We start from the raw sequence: 14,118 nt of genomic DNA, 5'->3' as shown, positions 1-14,118 counted from the left end.
ATTCCGGAATTGGCATATGTAAGAATCAGAGCTCTGCTTACCCTCTCCTTAAACATACATTTACTTTTAAGAGCAGGTGAGACAGCATGGTCTGGAGTTCTGAGCATGGGATTAGTAGCCTGGAAGTCCTGAGTTTCCTGATCTATGTTCCACCACTGACTTTAGTGTGACCTTGACGTCTCTGCTTCTTCCCCTCCCCCACCATATGTAAAACGGGGGTAACAATCCCCTATTGCACCTCTCAGGCGGGTTGTGACATTAATTTCTAGGACTTCCTGACAGCTGCTTCCTTTTTTTTTAATTTCAAATTTTTGTTGAAATTTTGACAGAAAAATTGTGGGAAATTTTTCCCAACTTTTGTTTTAGGGGAGATCAGCTCATTTAATTAGCTAATTCCCGACCAGTGCTTCAAACAGGCAACACACTGTATAAGTTGCTGAGCAGCATTAATATTGTGTGTATCTGCTATATTCCTTTTCCTCGCTGCAGTGATCCATCACAAATACGACTCCTCCAAATCCAGTACGTACCAGAAGAACGGCACAGCTTTCGCCATCCATTATGGAACCGGGAGCCTCTCTGGATTCCTCAGCCAGGATGCTGTGGGGGTTAGTAATGACTGTACTTCACTTCTGCAACCCATGTAGGCCCTTGTTGAGCCAGGAATTCAAGCATGTGCCTTTGATTTCAATGGGCCTTAGCAATACCCATCAGATCTCAAAGCATTTTACACAGGTCAGTATTGTAAAGTGGGGAAACTGAGGCACAGAGAAGGGGAATTAACTTGCTGACGGTCACCTAGCAGGCCAGTGGTTGTTAGGTATAGAACCCAGGTCTCCCGACTCCCAGTCCAGTTCGCTAGTCACTGGGAAAGACTGTATCCCACTATTCCTTAAAGGTAAGCACTTGCTTAAGTGCTTTGCTGAAGCAGGGCCTTAGTTGAGGGTCTCGGTCCACCTCCCCCAGGGACACTTGTCCATGTTGCAATTGGCAGATCTCATTAGCGAGGCTAAGCATTGAGTGAAATGGAGATTAAACTACCCTACGTCCACTAGAGGTAGTCCCATCATATCATACTTGAGGCAGTCTGGGATGAGCTTGCCCTGCTGTTGCCTGTATTGCACTGGTTCTGCTTCTGTGTAGAAACTTGGGGCCTACATTTTCAAGGGACCTGTGATTTTTGGGGCGGTGCATCCTTTTTTCCAGAACTCAACTTGAAACAACTTAAAGGAACCTGATTACCAGGAAGTGCAGAGCATCCACCCTCTGAAAAATCAGGCTACTTCAGTGTGTCTCAAGTTAGGCACTCAGAAAATGAGATGCCCGCAATCACTCTTGAAAATGTGGCTCAGGGCTTTCAAAGTCATAGCTGTGACTTAGCGCTCAAGTCCTGTCGCAAGTCACTGGGACTTGGGCTTCCAAATTACGTAGAGCCAGGTCCTCAAAGGTGTTGAAATCAATGCATGTGAGGATCCTATATACCTCAGAGGATCTGGGCCTTAGTCTTCAGTGTCAGCTTAAGAGCCCTAAACTTGCTAACCAAAATAGATACATCTATAAACCTATTTTAGGTAGGCCCAGAAATCCATTGGCATTTTCTCCGTCTGTCCCAGTTTAAAAGTGTTGGCTAACAAAGTCTGCTGGTGTCAAAAGAAAGAGATCCCTCTCTTTCTCCACCTCACTGCACAGAAGAACAGCCTAAACTGAATTTCCAATCTGGCTTGGACTACACTCTGGCTCCCCTCTGCCAGAATCTTTTCTAGACTAGTGCAGAAATCCTTGACTTACAGTCAAAACATTCCCCTTGTAGGTGTTATCCCCATAAGCGACAAGAGACTCTGGGACCAATTCAAAATGAATCAATCAATGGGTAGACTTGCACTGAGTTCAGATGACGGCATTAGTGAGTTTCCCCTTGCTAAGATTGACTGTCGGTATTGCCTGGTCGGGTGAAAGGATTTGCCACCCCACAATGAGCAAGGATTGACCTCCAAAACCAGTAGAACTTTCCTCCCTCCATTCCCACCCCCAAAAACTGCACTGGTCTTGGGAGATCTGTACAGCCCAGTGCTATCCCTGTACCTCCATTCTAGCTCTGTCCCTGCCTCCCATGCCTAGTTCCCTGGCTTCACAACATTCAGTTCTAGATGATCTAGACCAGGGGTGGCCAACCATGGCTCCAGAGCCACATGCGACTCTTCACAGGTTAATATGCGGCTCCTTGCATGGGTGCTGACTCAGGGGCTGGAGCTGCAGACACTAACTTTCCAATGGGCCAGGGAGTGCAACCCCCTGCTCTGCCCCCACTCCACCCCTTCCCTCAAGCCTGCTTGCAGCAGGTGTGGGGAGTGAGGGGGAGATGCTGATTGATGGGGTTGCTGGTGGGCAGGAGGCACTGGGGACTGGAGGGAGGGGGGAGCTGATGGGGGCGGGGTTGCTGACATATTACTCTTTGTCAATGTACCTTGGTAAATTCTGGCTACTTCTCAGGCTCAGGTTGGCAACCCCTGATCTAGACCCTAGTCATTTCCATTCAGGAAGCTTCTCGGATTCACTAAAACCCCCTCCAAGCATTTTATTGTTGTTCCCGAATGAAGTCATTTTGCATTTAACAATAAATGTTCCACTTCTGTTAGGTTTAAAAAAAAAAAGTCTAGCGATAGAGATGTCTCCTTTTGCCCTGTGCTGTCAGTTGCTGCTAGTGGGATTGGAGGATTGCAGGGAGAGAGCAGCGGGGGGGAGCTGGGTGCAGGTGACTGGCGGGATGAAGAGGCCATTTGAAAGGAGCTGCTCCAATGATGGAGTGGGGCGGCGATCCAAAGCAGCTGGCTTTATGGGATTGTGTTAGTAGGTTTCAGTGCTCTACAGTTTAATGGAGGGAACGAAATGGAGTCAGACGGGAAATTGCAGCTTTTTTTAATTATCACTGTAATGCCTTCTTTTTAATTAGTTTGTTCCTTAGCCTGCGTGGGTAGGGGGGGTGGGAAAGGGCTCTCTGCAGCCATTGCAATTGGCAATGTTCAGCTTCCCTGTGTGCGGAAGTGATCGAAGTCTATCCCATGATAAGCCGAGTTTACAATGCAAAGGAGCACTGCAGTGGGTTCTTGGCACTCGGAGGTGGGCGCTAAATGCTGGGAACCCAAGAGGCTTCCCGTACTGGGCCAGACCCAGCATTCATTGCACACCCCAAATTTCCACTGATGTCAGAGAGAGGCTTGGGATGCACAGGAGATGTGAAATGGGAGCCACTGTCAGTGTCTGAGCACAGACCTAAAATGCAGCCATCAGGCCGGGCCAGGTGCTCAGCAGGTTGACATCAGCAAAGCGCCATCAAAGTCACGATTTGCCAGCTGTGGGTCTGGCTTGGCAGGTGTTTGGCCAGGACAGCTGACTAGATGAAAGGGAATGAAGGATTGTGTCTTTCCCTTCTCTGCTTTCCCCCAAATCCCAGCCCCTAAACAGTCATTCTGGGTGTCCTGAACCTTTATTGAACATCCCAGGGAAAAACACCCCATGAGAAGTAATAGAAACACAGAAATTTAGGGCTGGAGGGAACTTCAGGGTCCTCCAGTCCATCCCCACATACTGAGGCAGGACCAGCCAAGACCATCCTTGACAGGTATTTGTCCAATTTGGTCTTAAAAACTTCCAGTGAGGAAGATTCCACAACCTTCCTTGGAAGCCTTCACCAGCCGTGTAGAAAACTTTCTGCCTTCCTGATGGAGCTGGGAATTGCACTCCAAATAGCAAACAGTGAATACAGCTGTAGCAGAGGCACCTCTGCCTCCTAGAGTACTGGTAATCCTGAGTTCTGCCAAGGGTTTGTAGCTTCACAGGGAGTTTAGGGGGTGCGTTACAAGGATAGGACAGAAAGCACAGACCAGTGAGTGCTGGGCTGATGGCCCTGCACAGTCAAGTCCTCATTTAGCCACACAGCAGAAAGGGAGTATTCAAGGCCAGATTCCCAGCTGGGGTAAATTGTCCCCATTCCACTGAAGTCATTGGAGCTAACCCTGCCCTACACCAACTGAGGATTTGACCTTTGTGCCCCTCTCCATTTGTGATCTTTCTGCTGAGACTGCTAACTAGGGTGCCAATTGCAGGATGTGATGCGTTACACCTCTCTGCAAGGAACTGGAGTGAGGCCATCAAACAGCCATCAGCTAGAAATGATTTTTGATCATTATGTACCTGGATGGGAGCCAAACTAGTGACTTAGAGAGGGAAAGTTCTGTAACCCAATGCCTTTGCTCTGCTAAAGATGCTCTCAGACTTCAAGCCTGAAAATGTTTGCACGCCTGGCTATCTTTGTGCGTGTAAAAATGTTAGCGATTTTTGGGCAGCTCCCCAGTTGGCGTAAATTAGCGTTGCTCCCGCTAGGGATTGGGCCCATCAAATATTTTATTGCTGTTGTTTAAAAACTGAAGTTGTGCTGCGGTGGTGCCTTTTATCACTTCTGAAAATGCCTCCCTCTTCTCAGTGCGTTACCGGACGTGTCACTCAGATCCTTTCTGCCCCACATCCTGCTCTGTGGCTTTTGTCTCTTGTGAAGCAAATTACACTTTGAAACAGAAAGTGTTCTTAGTCCAGTTAAAATAAGAGCTCTCTGTACACATACCAGGCCTGCACACACACCTTAACATACTGACACAGAGCGAGGCACTATTTAACCCTGCGGGGATTTTAGTCATTTACAAGGTATCATTTTCTGATGTCAGGTCAGAGAGGCTGCACTTTTCAGTACAGTACATCTCACTGTAATGCTGCCAATGAGAGTTTCAGACCCAGCCAGGGTGGACTGAGGAATGATGGTTAGGACTCTGAAAGCATCCTGGTCCAATTGGTAAAATTGCCTGTGATCATTTTAAGTCATGAGATCTCTTGAACTGCTAGAGCTAGAAACCAAAGGCCAGATCCTTATCTGGTGTAAATCATCCTAGCTCCATTGACTTCTGTGGGGCCACACTGATCTCCTAGTGCTTTATACCATATCAGTCCTTCTAGCCATGAGTCTGGCAAGAGAGCTGACCTTAAATTCATATCAGTCAGATTGCCACTTTGCCCCTCCCACCACCCAAACACAACCCTTTTGTGCCAATCTCAATTTCCTGACTTGCTTTCCTGAGAACTGTGGGAGTCAGCATCTATGGTGTCTGCTTTCTGAATGTTTGGGGTCTCCTGATTCAAAGGACATAAGTAGGGCCGTAAATGTGGATGGGGAAACTTCCCCTACACTGAGGGATGTGCAATCCAAATCCCACTAGACAGACAAACATGTGGCACAGACCAGCAGTTCATGAGGGGAGGCTACAGATTCTAGCTAGGAGAATAAGCTAAATGGGGTTTGGGTTTGAGGGAGGAAAGAGAGCGATGCAGGAAGGGAGGTTGTTTCTGAAGTAGGGGAGAGCATGATGGCTGCTGACTGGAAGGAAGGGAAAGGTGAGTAGGTGCTTTGGGAATGAAAGGAGGAGCTGTAGGTGGGACAGGATTCTGTAGGGCCTTGTGGGTAAGGACCAGAAACCAGTGGAGGGACTGAAAGAGCAGAATTGATGTGGTCACAATGGGAGCTCCCATTAGCAGTGGTTGCTTCAGACTTGCCTTTGATGGGGGAGAGCAGTGAGGCAGTCAAGCCAGACAGGAGATGATTGAGGGGTGGGGTTGCAGGGGATGACCTCAGTAGGGGGATAGCAAGGAAAGGACAAGTAGAAGCTACAGGACTCAGCAACTTGCCAGATGTGTGTGGTGACAGAGCGTGGAGACGGGAAGGATAACAGCGCTGCCAGTGGTGATGGGGGGCCATTCTGAACTGGAGTTGAACACACAAGTGCAGAAGTTAGGGAAAAGGGCAGTAGGGGTGGTGGTCGCTATGGTAGGTGAAGGAATGGGTGGGAGATGGCATCCCCTAAAGAGAGGGAGTACAAAGCGGGGAAAGAATACAGAATTGTGTGGAGCAAAGAGGAGGCCAAGAAGTCACGGAAAAACACACTGAGAGCATGAGGAGAAATCAGGAAAGCGCAAGGCCAGGGAAGCCATGAGGTGAAAGCCAAGGAGCGAATGGGATTTGTTATTGTTACTGTTACATGTCTTACCATAGCACCTAACGGCCCCAGTCATGGACCAGAACCCCATTGTGCTGGGCACTGTACAAATGCTGAACAAAAAGACACTCCCTACCCCAAGGAGCTAAGCTATCAGTGACCTGCAGGAGGGCTGTTTCAGTTCAGTGGTGGGGGCACAGATCGAGCCGAGGGGCTTAAAGAGAGCGAGCCCAGAGAAATGAGAGAGCAGCTAGAGGAGTAAGTCTGATCCAGGGAAGGGAGCATAAGCATTTCCTGTCACGCCATTCACGAGGAGCTGTGAGGGCCCAATGTTGGTCTGCCTGCACTAGATGGGAGCTGTATCTCCAATGGCCTGTATTTGTAGCATAGCATTCTGACCTGAGACCTACCCGTGGTTTCTGTGTGAGGCACGCATTGAGAGCCAGGATCTCTCTAGCCAATGCTAGACCAGAGAACAGCTCTCACACATAGACTCCATCCTGTTTCCAGGAAAGTGCTTTCTCCCACCCCAGTATTCTGAAACTGTCTCTTTTTAACCATCTTGGTTTTGGGTGGGATTTTTTTTTCCCCCTCCCTGCAGATCGGTGACTTAGTTGTCAAGGACCAGATCTTTGGTGAAGCAACCAAGCAACCTGGCATAACTTTCATCGCTGCCAAGTTCGACGGCATTATGGGCATGGCCTTCCCGAAGATCTCTGTGGACAAAGTCACACCCTTCTTCGATAATGTCATTCAGCAGAAGCTGGTGGATAAGAACATCTTTTCCTTCTACCTCAATAGGTAACACTGTGGGGGCACGGAGCTCATTCTTGAGACATCACATCTGGCTGTCTCCAACCTGTGGGCCACCTCCTGTCCTCCCACCCTCATTCCAAGGATCAGACCCTCGGTGTAAAGGGGCACAGCTGTATGGAAATCAATGGAGATGCATCCCTTGACACCAAAGGAGGGCCTGGCCCCAGAATCCCATTATTGCAATAGGGTGTGTTTTCTGACACCCTTACTACTTCAGAGAGAGTGGGCATTCATCTGTCGCTGTAGCTACTTCCCACAGGTTGCTTGGCATCAGGCAACTGACTGAAGAGCTCTGGACAAAGCTGTTTTTTATTTTTATTTTTATTTTTAATTTCAGTTCTCTGGAGCTCTGCTGACTATTTCAGTTCTCTGGAGCTCTGCTGATTTACATCAGCTGCGAAACATTCCCTTTCCTGAATGCCTACAGCATGTTTGTCACTGGGCAAGTCAGTGCACATCCTGCCCCGAGGAGCTTACAGTCAAATGGCCCGATCCTTTGAGGAGATGGAGCGTCCCCAAAAAGACTTGGGAGCTGCTGAGCATCCTCTCTATCCAGCCCTAAGTTTTTCTCTGTCTGGCCCCTTAGACAGTCACTTCCACCTATGCAAAGTGAGTGTGTTCATGCCACCTGATCAGAATGGTAGCCTTTCACACCCACTTTGCACAGGTGGCGTTAATAGTGTAATAACAAAGTAGGGCTGGAAGTGACCTCCAGAGGTCATCTAGTCCACCCCCCTGTACTGAGGCAGGACCAAGTATACCCGGATGCCTACCCAAAGGGTAGAGCAATGGGGAATGGGGTCTCAAGTAGTGCAGAACTCTACGCACTGTGTATATGTCGGCTGAAAGTCAAACTCTGGACTGGGAAGAAGTCATGAATTCCTTCTGGGTTGGTTCACATGAGGCCTGTGCATATAGCATGTGGTGATTGGAGTCACTGGTAGGCCTTGCTGAAGGAGTTTAGGCCTGATTCCTCCTCCTTGCACCGGTGACAGTTGGGAGTACCATCACAGAGCTACATTGATATGAAATCAGTGTGAGGAAGGGGAGATTCAGGGTCTTTGTTTCTAAGAGGAGGGGTTGAATGTGGTGCTGAGGTGGGCCAGGAGAGGCTGTGCGTCCCAAGGGGAGTGGGAGATGAGTGGGAAAAGACAATACGGAGGGAGGACTGGGATCATGGCAGCAGGAGGCCCTGTCATACCCTCACTGGCTCGGTCATACCTATCACCACTCCTACAGACCTGAGCATGGTTTTCCATTTTCCTGGGAGAGACGAGACTCCTTGGGCTGAAAAATGTCTTATTGGGGTGCGGGGTGTTCTAGATCAGTTACGCCTAAAAATCCCCCATAGCAATGCTTCCTCACACCTAGTCAGCTGCAATCTGTGTGTTGAAATAACCTGAAGAATGCGGTTCTCTGGGCCGTGAGTCAGGCAATCACAATGTATCATTTGATCAGCTGCATCCCTCCCCACATAAATGCATGTTGTTGGCTGGATGAAGGATATTGTACTAGTACACAGAGTGACAAAGCTTATTCTGCCTCTGCCCTACCCGTACCCCCAAATGCAAGGGCGATAAAGAAATAGGCTGTGTCTGTCTCTCCAGTCCTGGAGCTAGTGGTAAAAGAAGTTGGCCAGTCTTGGGCTGTCAGTGACCAATGATCCTTCTTCCATTGCTCTTTCCTTGCATGCAGTGAGTTTCTCCAGGTCTCAACACAACGTGCATGGCTGTTACAGGATGGCTCAGCCCTCAGCTAGCCTAAGACATGCTGGAGTTCCCTTATATCCCCTCACAACCTAAGCCACAATGTTGGTGGTTTAATATTTTTATATCTTTCATATGTGGGTGCCCTGCTCGTGCTCTCCCCTGGCATGAGTGCATGGGGATCCCTTGTGGAATGAGCGTGCTTGGAGAAGCAGTGTCTGCCTCCCTTCCACTTCAGCTGAATTGACGTTCTGTCTTTTTTCTTTCAGGGACCCATCAGCTCAGCCTGGAGGAGAGCTGCTGCTGGGGGGAACTGACCCCAAGTATTATACTGGAGACTTCAAGTGGGTGAATGTCTCACGCAAAGCATACTGGCAGATCCACATGGACGAGTGAGTTCCACGTTCCTCCACACCCCCCTCACCCCATCTGGACAGGACCCTTCATACCTAGCCGTTAGTCCCTGGGAAGTGGGGAGAGGCGGAAGACAATGGGATAAATTCTGCCCTCGAATACATGGGTGTAAGTCCCATTGTTTTCATTCAGGCCTGCTCTGTGCTGGGCACAAGCCACCAGTGCAAACACTTATAAGCTGCAGCTTATGCTGGCTTCAAGCAGGAGTAAACCCATCAAATTATGGCTTCTAGCAGCTTTGCCTATCTCCCCCCAGGGCCTCGGTCCACCAATTGCTATCATTCCCAGTGGGGATGAAACCCCAGAGTTGCTTATACGTAAAGGCTGAGTGGGGCTCAAAGAATTCTGCACTTGATGGAAGGGGCCCTCTTCTTATAGGCAGGCAGTAGTAAGCATTCTGCATTGCTCAGGGAAGTGAGGGGGAGGCACTGAGACTGGTTGCATGGTCCGAGCAGAGGGCTTTTAGCCAGGAAGCCTGGACTTCTATTCCAAGCTCTAGACCAGATCTACACTACACAGGTTTGTTAGCGTAGCTTTGTCAGTCAGGGGTGTGGAAAGAGCCAGAGCTGACCTATCTGTGCCTGCAACCCCCTCCTCCCTGCTCCCCAGCATCAATGCCCTGATAGTGACTGAAGAGGGCATCTCTCAGCATAGCTAATGTCATATGGGTAAGTGCTGTTACTATGCCAACAGAATAACTCCCGTTGGCATATGCTGTGTCTACATGAGGGGCCTCTGCTGGAATAGCAACACCGGTAAAGCTTCTGTAGTGTAGACAGGACTGTGTAGAGTGCCTTTATCTAAGGATCTCCAAGTGCCTCCCACCCTTCCCTGGCACATGGGTCAAGTATCATTATCCTCAAGTTGTTTAATGTTTGCAGAGTGCATTGAGACCCTTGACTGGAAGGTTTTTTAACATTGCAGAGTATTGTGATGCTTAACATCAGCAAAGGCCAAACCAGACCCCATCACCTGCCTACTATACTTCCTTTGAAGCGGGAAATGTTACATAATCCTTTGCCACCCATGGTGGTACGTACTGCTGCATAAACCACTGTGGAAACAGATTCAGATATCTGCAGGGGAAGTGCCAAAGTACATACAGGTTTATATGTCCTAATTCTGGTTAACGCATCATGGTAAAAGGTTTAGCATGTCAGCTAGCTGTGAGATACCAGGCAGAAATTAAAGAAATTTGCTGGCCCTGCTGCGGCAAAGTATGTATAACTTCAATCACATAAGTGCTCTCATTGAAGTTGATGGGACTATTCACTTAAAGTGAGGTATTTGCTCAAGTGCTTTGCTGGATCAAGACCGAGGTATTTCCATACTTCAGCATATTCTGGGAGTTTTAACTGTTAATTCCCCTACACCAGTTTGCCAGTATTTTTATACTGTTCTGTTAAGGTTTTTTTCCCCTGTTTAAGTAACTGATTCATATTTGCAACCTGAACTGCAACTCACAGAGGGCATTTATTGTCTGGGAATCTTCTTTTTCACATAGACTGGATGTTGCCAACGGCCTGACCCTATGCAAAGGGGGCTGTGAAGCTATTGTGGACACAGGAACCTCGCTCATTACAGGGCCAACAAAGGAGGTGAAGGCGCTGCAGGCTGCCATCGGTGCTAAGCCACTCATCAAAGGACAGGTAAACCCTGGCAGAGAAGCTGAGTAGTGAACTGGAAACGTGGAGAGGGCTGAGTATTCAAAAAGACTGGTGCCCCCACCCTGTGGAATCTCTACACTGGCTTCCCTTCTTCAGACAGCTTTAATATCAAGCTTCTCCTTACTTTGCAGATCTCTTATTTCTGTCCCTCCTTGCATCTCTGCCTGTCTTTCCTCCTACTGTTCCTTCCCACTCTCTGTGCTCTGCCCAAGTCTCTCTTGGGGGGAGATTCTTTTTCTCCTTCTCCTGAAAAGTCTCCTGATTGATATGACCCAAATCCCCTCCCTCTCCTACGTCTCCTGAAACCCAACAGTAGTGTTCCAACTGCACTTAAATCTTTGTCTGTCCTGCGTCACGTCCCCTTGTGCCTCTAGACTGCGAGTTCCTTGGGGCAGGGACCTGCTGTTTCTTTGGCACGGTGAGCCGGGTGCTGTACCTTTACAGCCCCATACAGAGAATTAAGGGCAGCAGCCTGAGAGAGGAAGGGATACACGCTGCCCTGCCCTATCCTGAACTGCAGCTCGTGAGCTTAGATTCTCTCTCCTACTTTGGGAACTGACCTGCTTCTGTGGGAGGAGCAAATTGTCATGGAGAAATCCCAACCCCCTGAACCATGATTGTGCTAGTTCTGGATAAACTAAGAGCGAAGCAGCCAGTGAGGAAATGGACTGGAGTTTAATAGTCTCCCATGCTGTTTCTTGGCCAGCTGGGACAAGAATTAAGGCCTGATCCCACTGATTTCAGTAGGCTTTGGCTCAGACCTTGTAACCCCTCCCTGTAGCAGTGGGGGAAGGCGCGAGGGGTAAATTCACATTTGAAAGCACTTGCACAAAAGTCCTACAAGATTTAATAGACAATGAGAATCTTCCCACGGGTGTTTTCACCATCCTATAGAACCTGATAGAGAATCAAGTCCCCAGTCTAGGATTCTGTTAATAAATGTCCTATGAGGGAACTACTCTAAGACGTTCTGTAGGGTTTTAGAATAATGTATACAGAGCACTACTGAGTTCAGCCTTATTAACTTCTGCAGGGATACAGGTGCCTGTAATGTAATGACATTCGTTCTGGACCTGGCTCTCTCCAGGCCCCATCAACACCGCTGAGAGAATTTCTTTATAATTAGATGGATTGCCCCTATCCAGAGTCTCTAGGGTTTGTTTTGTTTAGCACTATCTATTTCTATTGCAGTAGCAGCTAGAGGGCCCTATCCCTATTGTGTTAGAGACTGTACCAATGCCTAATGAAGAGACACCCCCGGCCCCAAAGCATTTACAATCTCAGTAATATGACTTGGCAAACAGCGGTTGAAAGCATCTCCTTCCGAGGGCTTCCCTGGTGCTAGAACAGAACCAGCCACCATAGCCCAGCTGTCCCAGGCAGGATGTAAGAATACAGTGTTACAAGCCCTTGAGAAATCTCCCCAAACATACAGTGCAACAAACATTACATAGCCCAGCGTAGCCCCTAACAAGCCCCACTGACAAAACTGGGTCTTTGGAGAGCAACTTGGGGCCCAGCTGGCCAAGGGATTGAGGGACTCCAACCCCTGTATTTGTGCCCCTGCTCCTGCTTTGCATCCAGTGTTTTGTGCTTTTATTCATTAGTTCAGCAGCTCCTAGGGGCTCCATTGTGCATAGGCGCTACATGTGCACTTATTCTGTGCCCCAAAGAGCTCTGAGTGTGAGGTTTTCAAAGGAGCCCAACAGCATTATATTCCCATTCATCGGAATTCGAGACACCACAGACGAAGGGTGGGAGGAGAACCTGGCAGGGTGATGCTGTGACTTGCCACAAGTCTCTCTCCGCAGATCTGTGGCAGAGCTGGGAGCGGAACTGAGGTCTTCTGACTCTCAGGCCAGTGTGCTACTCCCAGGACCACACCGCCTCTTGAGCTAGTCCTCCCACTTGCTGTCTGAAACTCTGTGCACTGAACTGTGCTGAGCCCTTCTGATCGTAAGGGGCCCATGCCTCAGCAAAGAACCCATTCAGATTCCATTTAAGGCTACAGGGTGCTAATTACCATAGGCTGCCTCCTTTCCTTAACCCGCAGAAGGCTGTTGTCTGAGCACAGAAGGAGAGACCTTGCCATCTCCATAGCGACCCCCTTTTCCTTAAGCCTGCCAGCCAGCAGCCTTTCTGTGCCCATGGGGTCTCATGCTTCAGTGTGCTGCTGCTGTTTCCTTTTCAGTACGTGATCCCCTGTGATAAAGTGTCGTCCCTTCCCGTCGTCACTCTCATGCTAGGAGGAAAACCCTTTGAGCTCACTGGAGAACAGTACATCTTCAAGGTGAGTCCAGAGCAGCTTCTACTCAGCTCCCTTTCCTACGCTAGCTCTTCTCACCTAGACGTAGGAGGCAGGGCTGTCATGGTGAAATCCTGGCCCCTCTGAAGTCAGTGGTGGTCTTACCATCTCAGTAGAGCAGGGGTTTCACCCCAATGCCCACGTGAGTCCTGCCAAGATAGTGCTTGTTCGCTGCTGCAAGGTTAGCTGCTTGCCAGTCCTATCTGAGTCTGTGTCATAACCTCTTCTATTCAAGAGAGCAGGCCAGACTCCAAAGCAGGATACGTGGAGCAGGATCAGCCCAGAGCTTCAGTCACAGGGTCTGACTCTCACCTTGCTCACTCTGGTCTAAATCAGGAGTAACTCTGCAGAGAGTTAGACCAGTGTGTGTAAGGTCAGAATTGGCTCCATGCACTACAGTTCCAGATGGGACCCCTGTGTGCCAGACTTAGGGACAAGCATGAGTCTGAAGAACCAGGATGTTGTCATGTAAAAGCAGCAAAGAATCCTGTGGCACCTTATATACTAACAGACATTTTGGAGCATGAGCTTTCGTGGGTGAATACCCACTTCATCAGATGCATGATGTTGTCATGCGAATTTCAGCTGCTGGATCTGTAGAGAGCAATGGAGACCTCTACTGGTTTATTGCAGTAATAGGAGACGGCTAAGGCCTTGTCTGCACTTGCAAATTAAAGCACATTAAATCAGCCCCAGGCACCCAACTCTTGAGGTGTCCACACTGGCAAGGCACTTAGAGAAGCATAGAGCTTTCTGCACCCGGACTGAAGTGCTGGGATGTCAGTGTGGACGACTGTTGCATTACTGTGCTGTGATTGGTCTCCAGAAACTTCCCATAATCCCTTGAAGTCAAGTGGCCACTCTTGTCATTGTTTTGAACTTGGCTGCAGGCATGCAGCTGTCCCCTTTCAAAGCTCTGTTTCTGACAGCCAGCATGCTTATCTGCTCTGGGACAAAGCAGCTATTACTGTGGAATGCTCCTGCTGCAGAAGCAGGCATCTGTGCGTGTGAGAGAGAGAGGAGGGGGGTTGGGGCTGATGTTGGGGTTTCCCCCTGCCGCTGTCTGAACTTACAAGACGGCATGCTGACGCACTCTCTGCCTTCCAAAATACACTGTCTCATACACACAACACACTCCCTGTCACACTCCACCCGCACACCCATTTGAAAAG

The 14,118-nt window shown here is 49.0% G+C and overlaps 2 protein-coding genes across 4 annotated transcripts in view; one reads left to right on the top strand and one right to left on the bottom strand.

Annotated features, from left to right (window-relative positions):
• Window positions 1-14,118, bottom strand: part of LSP1 (lymphocyte specific protein 1) — a 512,003-nt gene that overhangs the window by 267,437 nt on the left and 230,448 nt on the right. The gene's annotated exons all lie outside the window — the stretch shown is intronic.
• The window catches only part of CTSD (cathepsin D), a 37,896-nt gene that overhangs the window by 20,004 nt on the left and 3,774 nt on the right, over window positions 1-14,118 (top strand). For both annotated transcript variants that reach the window (XM_050953720.1, XM_050953721.1), the window contains 5 exons: window positions 490-608; window positions 6,640-6,839; window positions 8,830-8,952; window positions 10,479-10,623; window positions 12,833-12,931. In XM_050953720.1, coding sequence (XP_050809677.1) covers window positions 490-608; window positions 6,640-6,839; window positions 8,830-8,952; window positions 10,479-10,623; window positions 12,833-12,931 — 686 coding nt within the window. The remainder of the gene's footprint in view (window positions 1-489; window positions 609-6,639; window positions 6,840-8,829; window positions 8,953-10,478; window positions 10,624-12,832; window positions 12,932-14,118) is intronic.

Source organism: Gopherus flavomarginatus, chromosome 5, assembly GCF_025201925.1.
Source record: "Gopherus flavomarginatus isolate rGopFla2 chromosome 5, rGopFla2.mat.asm, whole genome shotgun sequence".
Classification (NCBI taxonomy): Eukaryota; Metazoa; Chordata; order Testudines; family Testudinidae; genus Gopherus; species Gopherus flavomarginatus.
The sequence above is the reverse complement of the archived record's forward strand: the minus strand, read 5'-3'. Positions and strand labels throughout refer to the sequence as shown.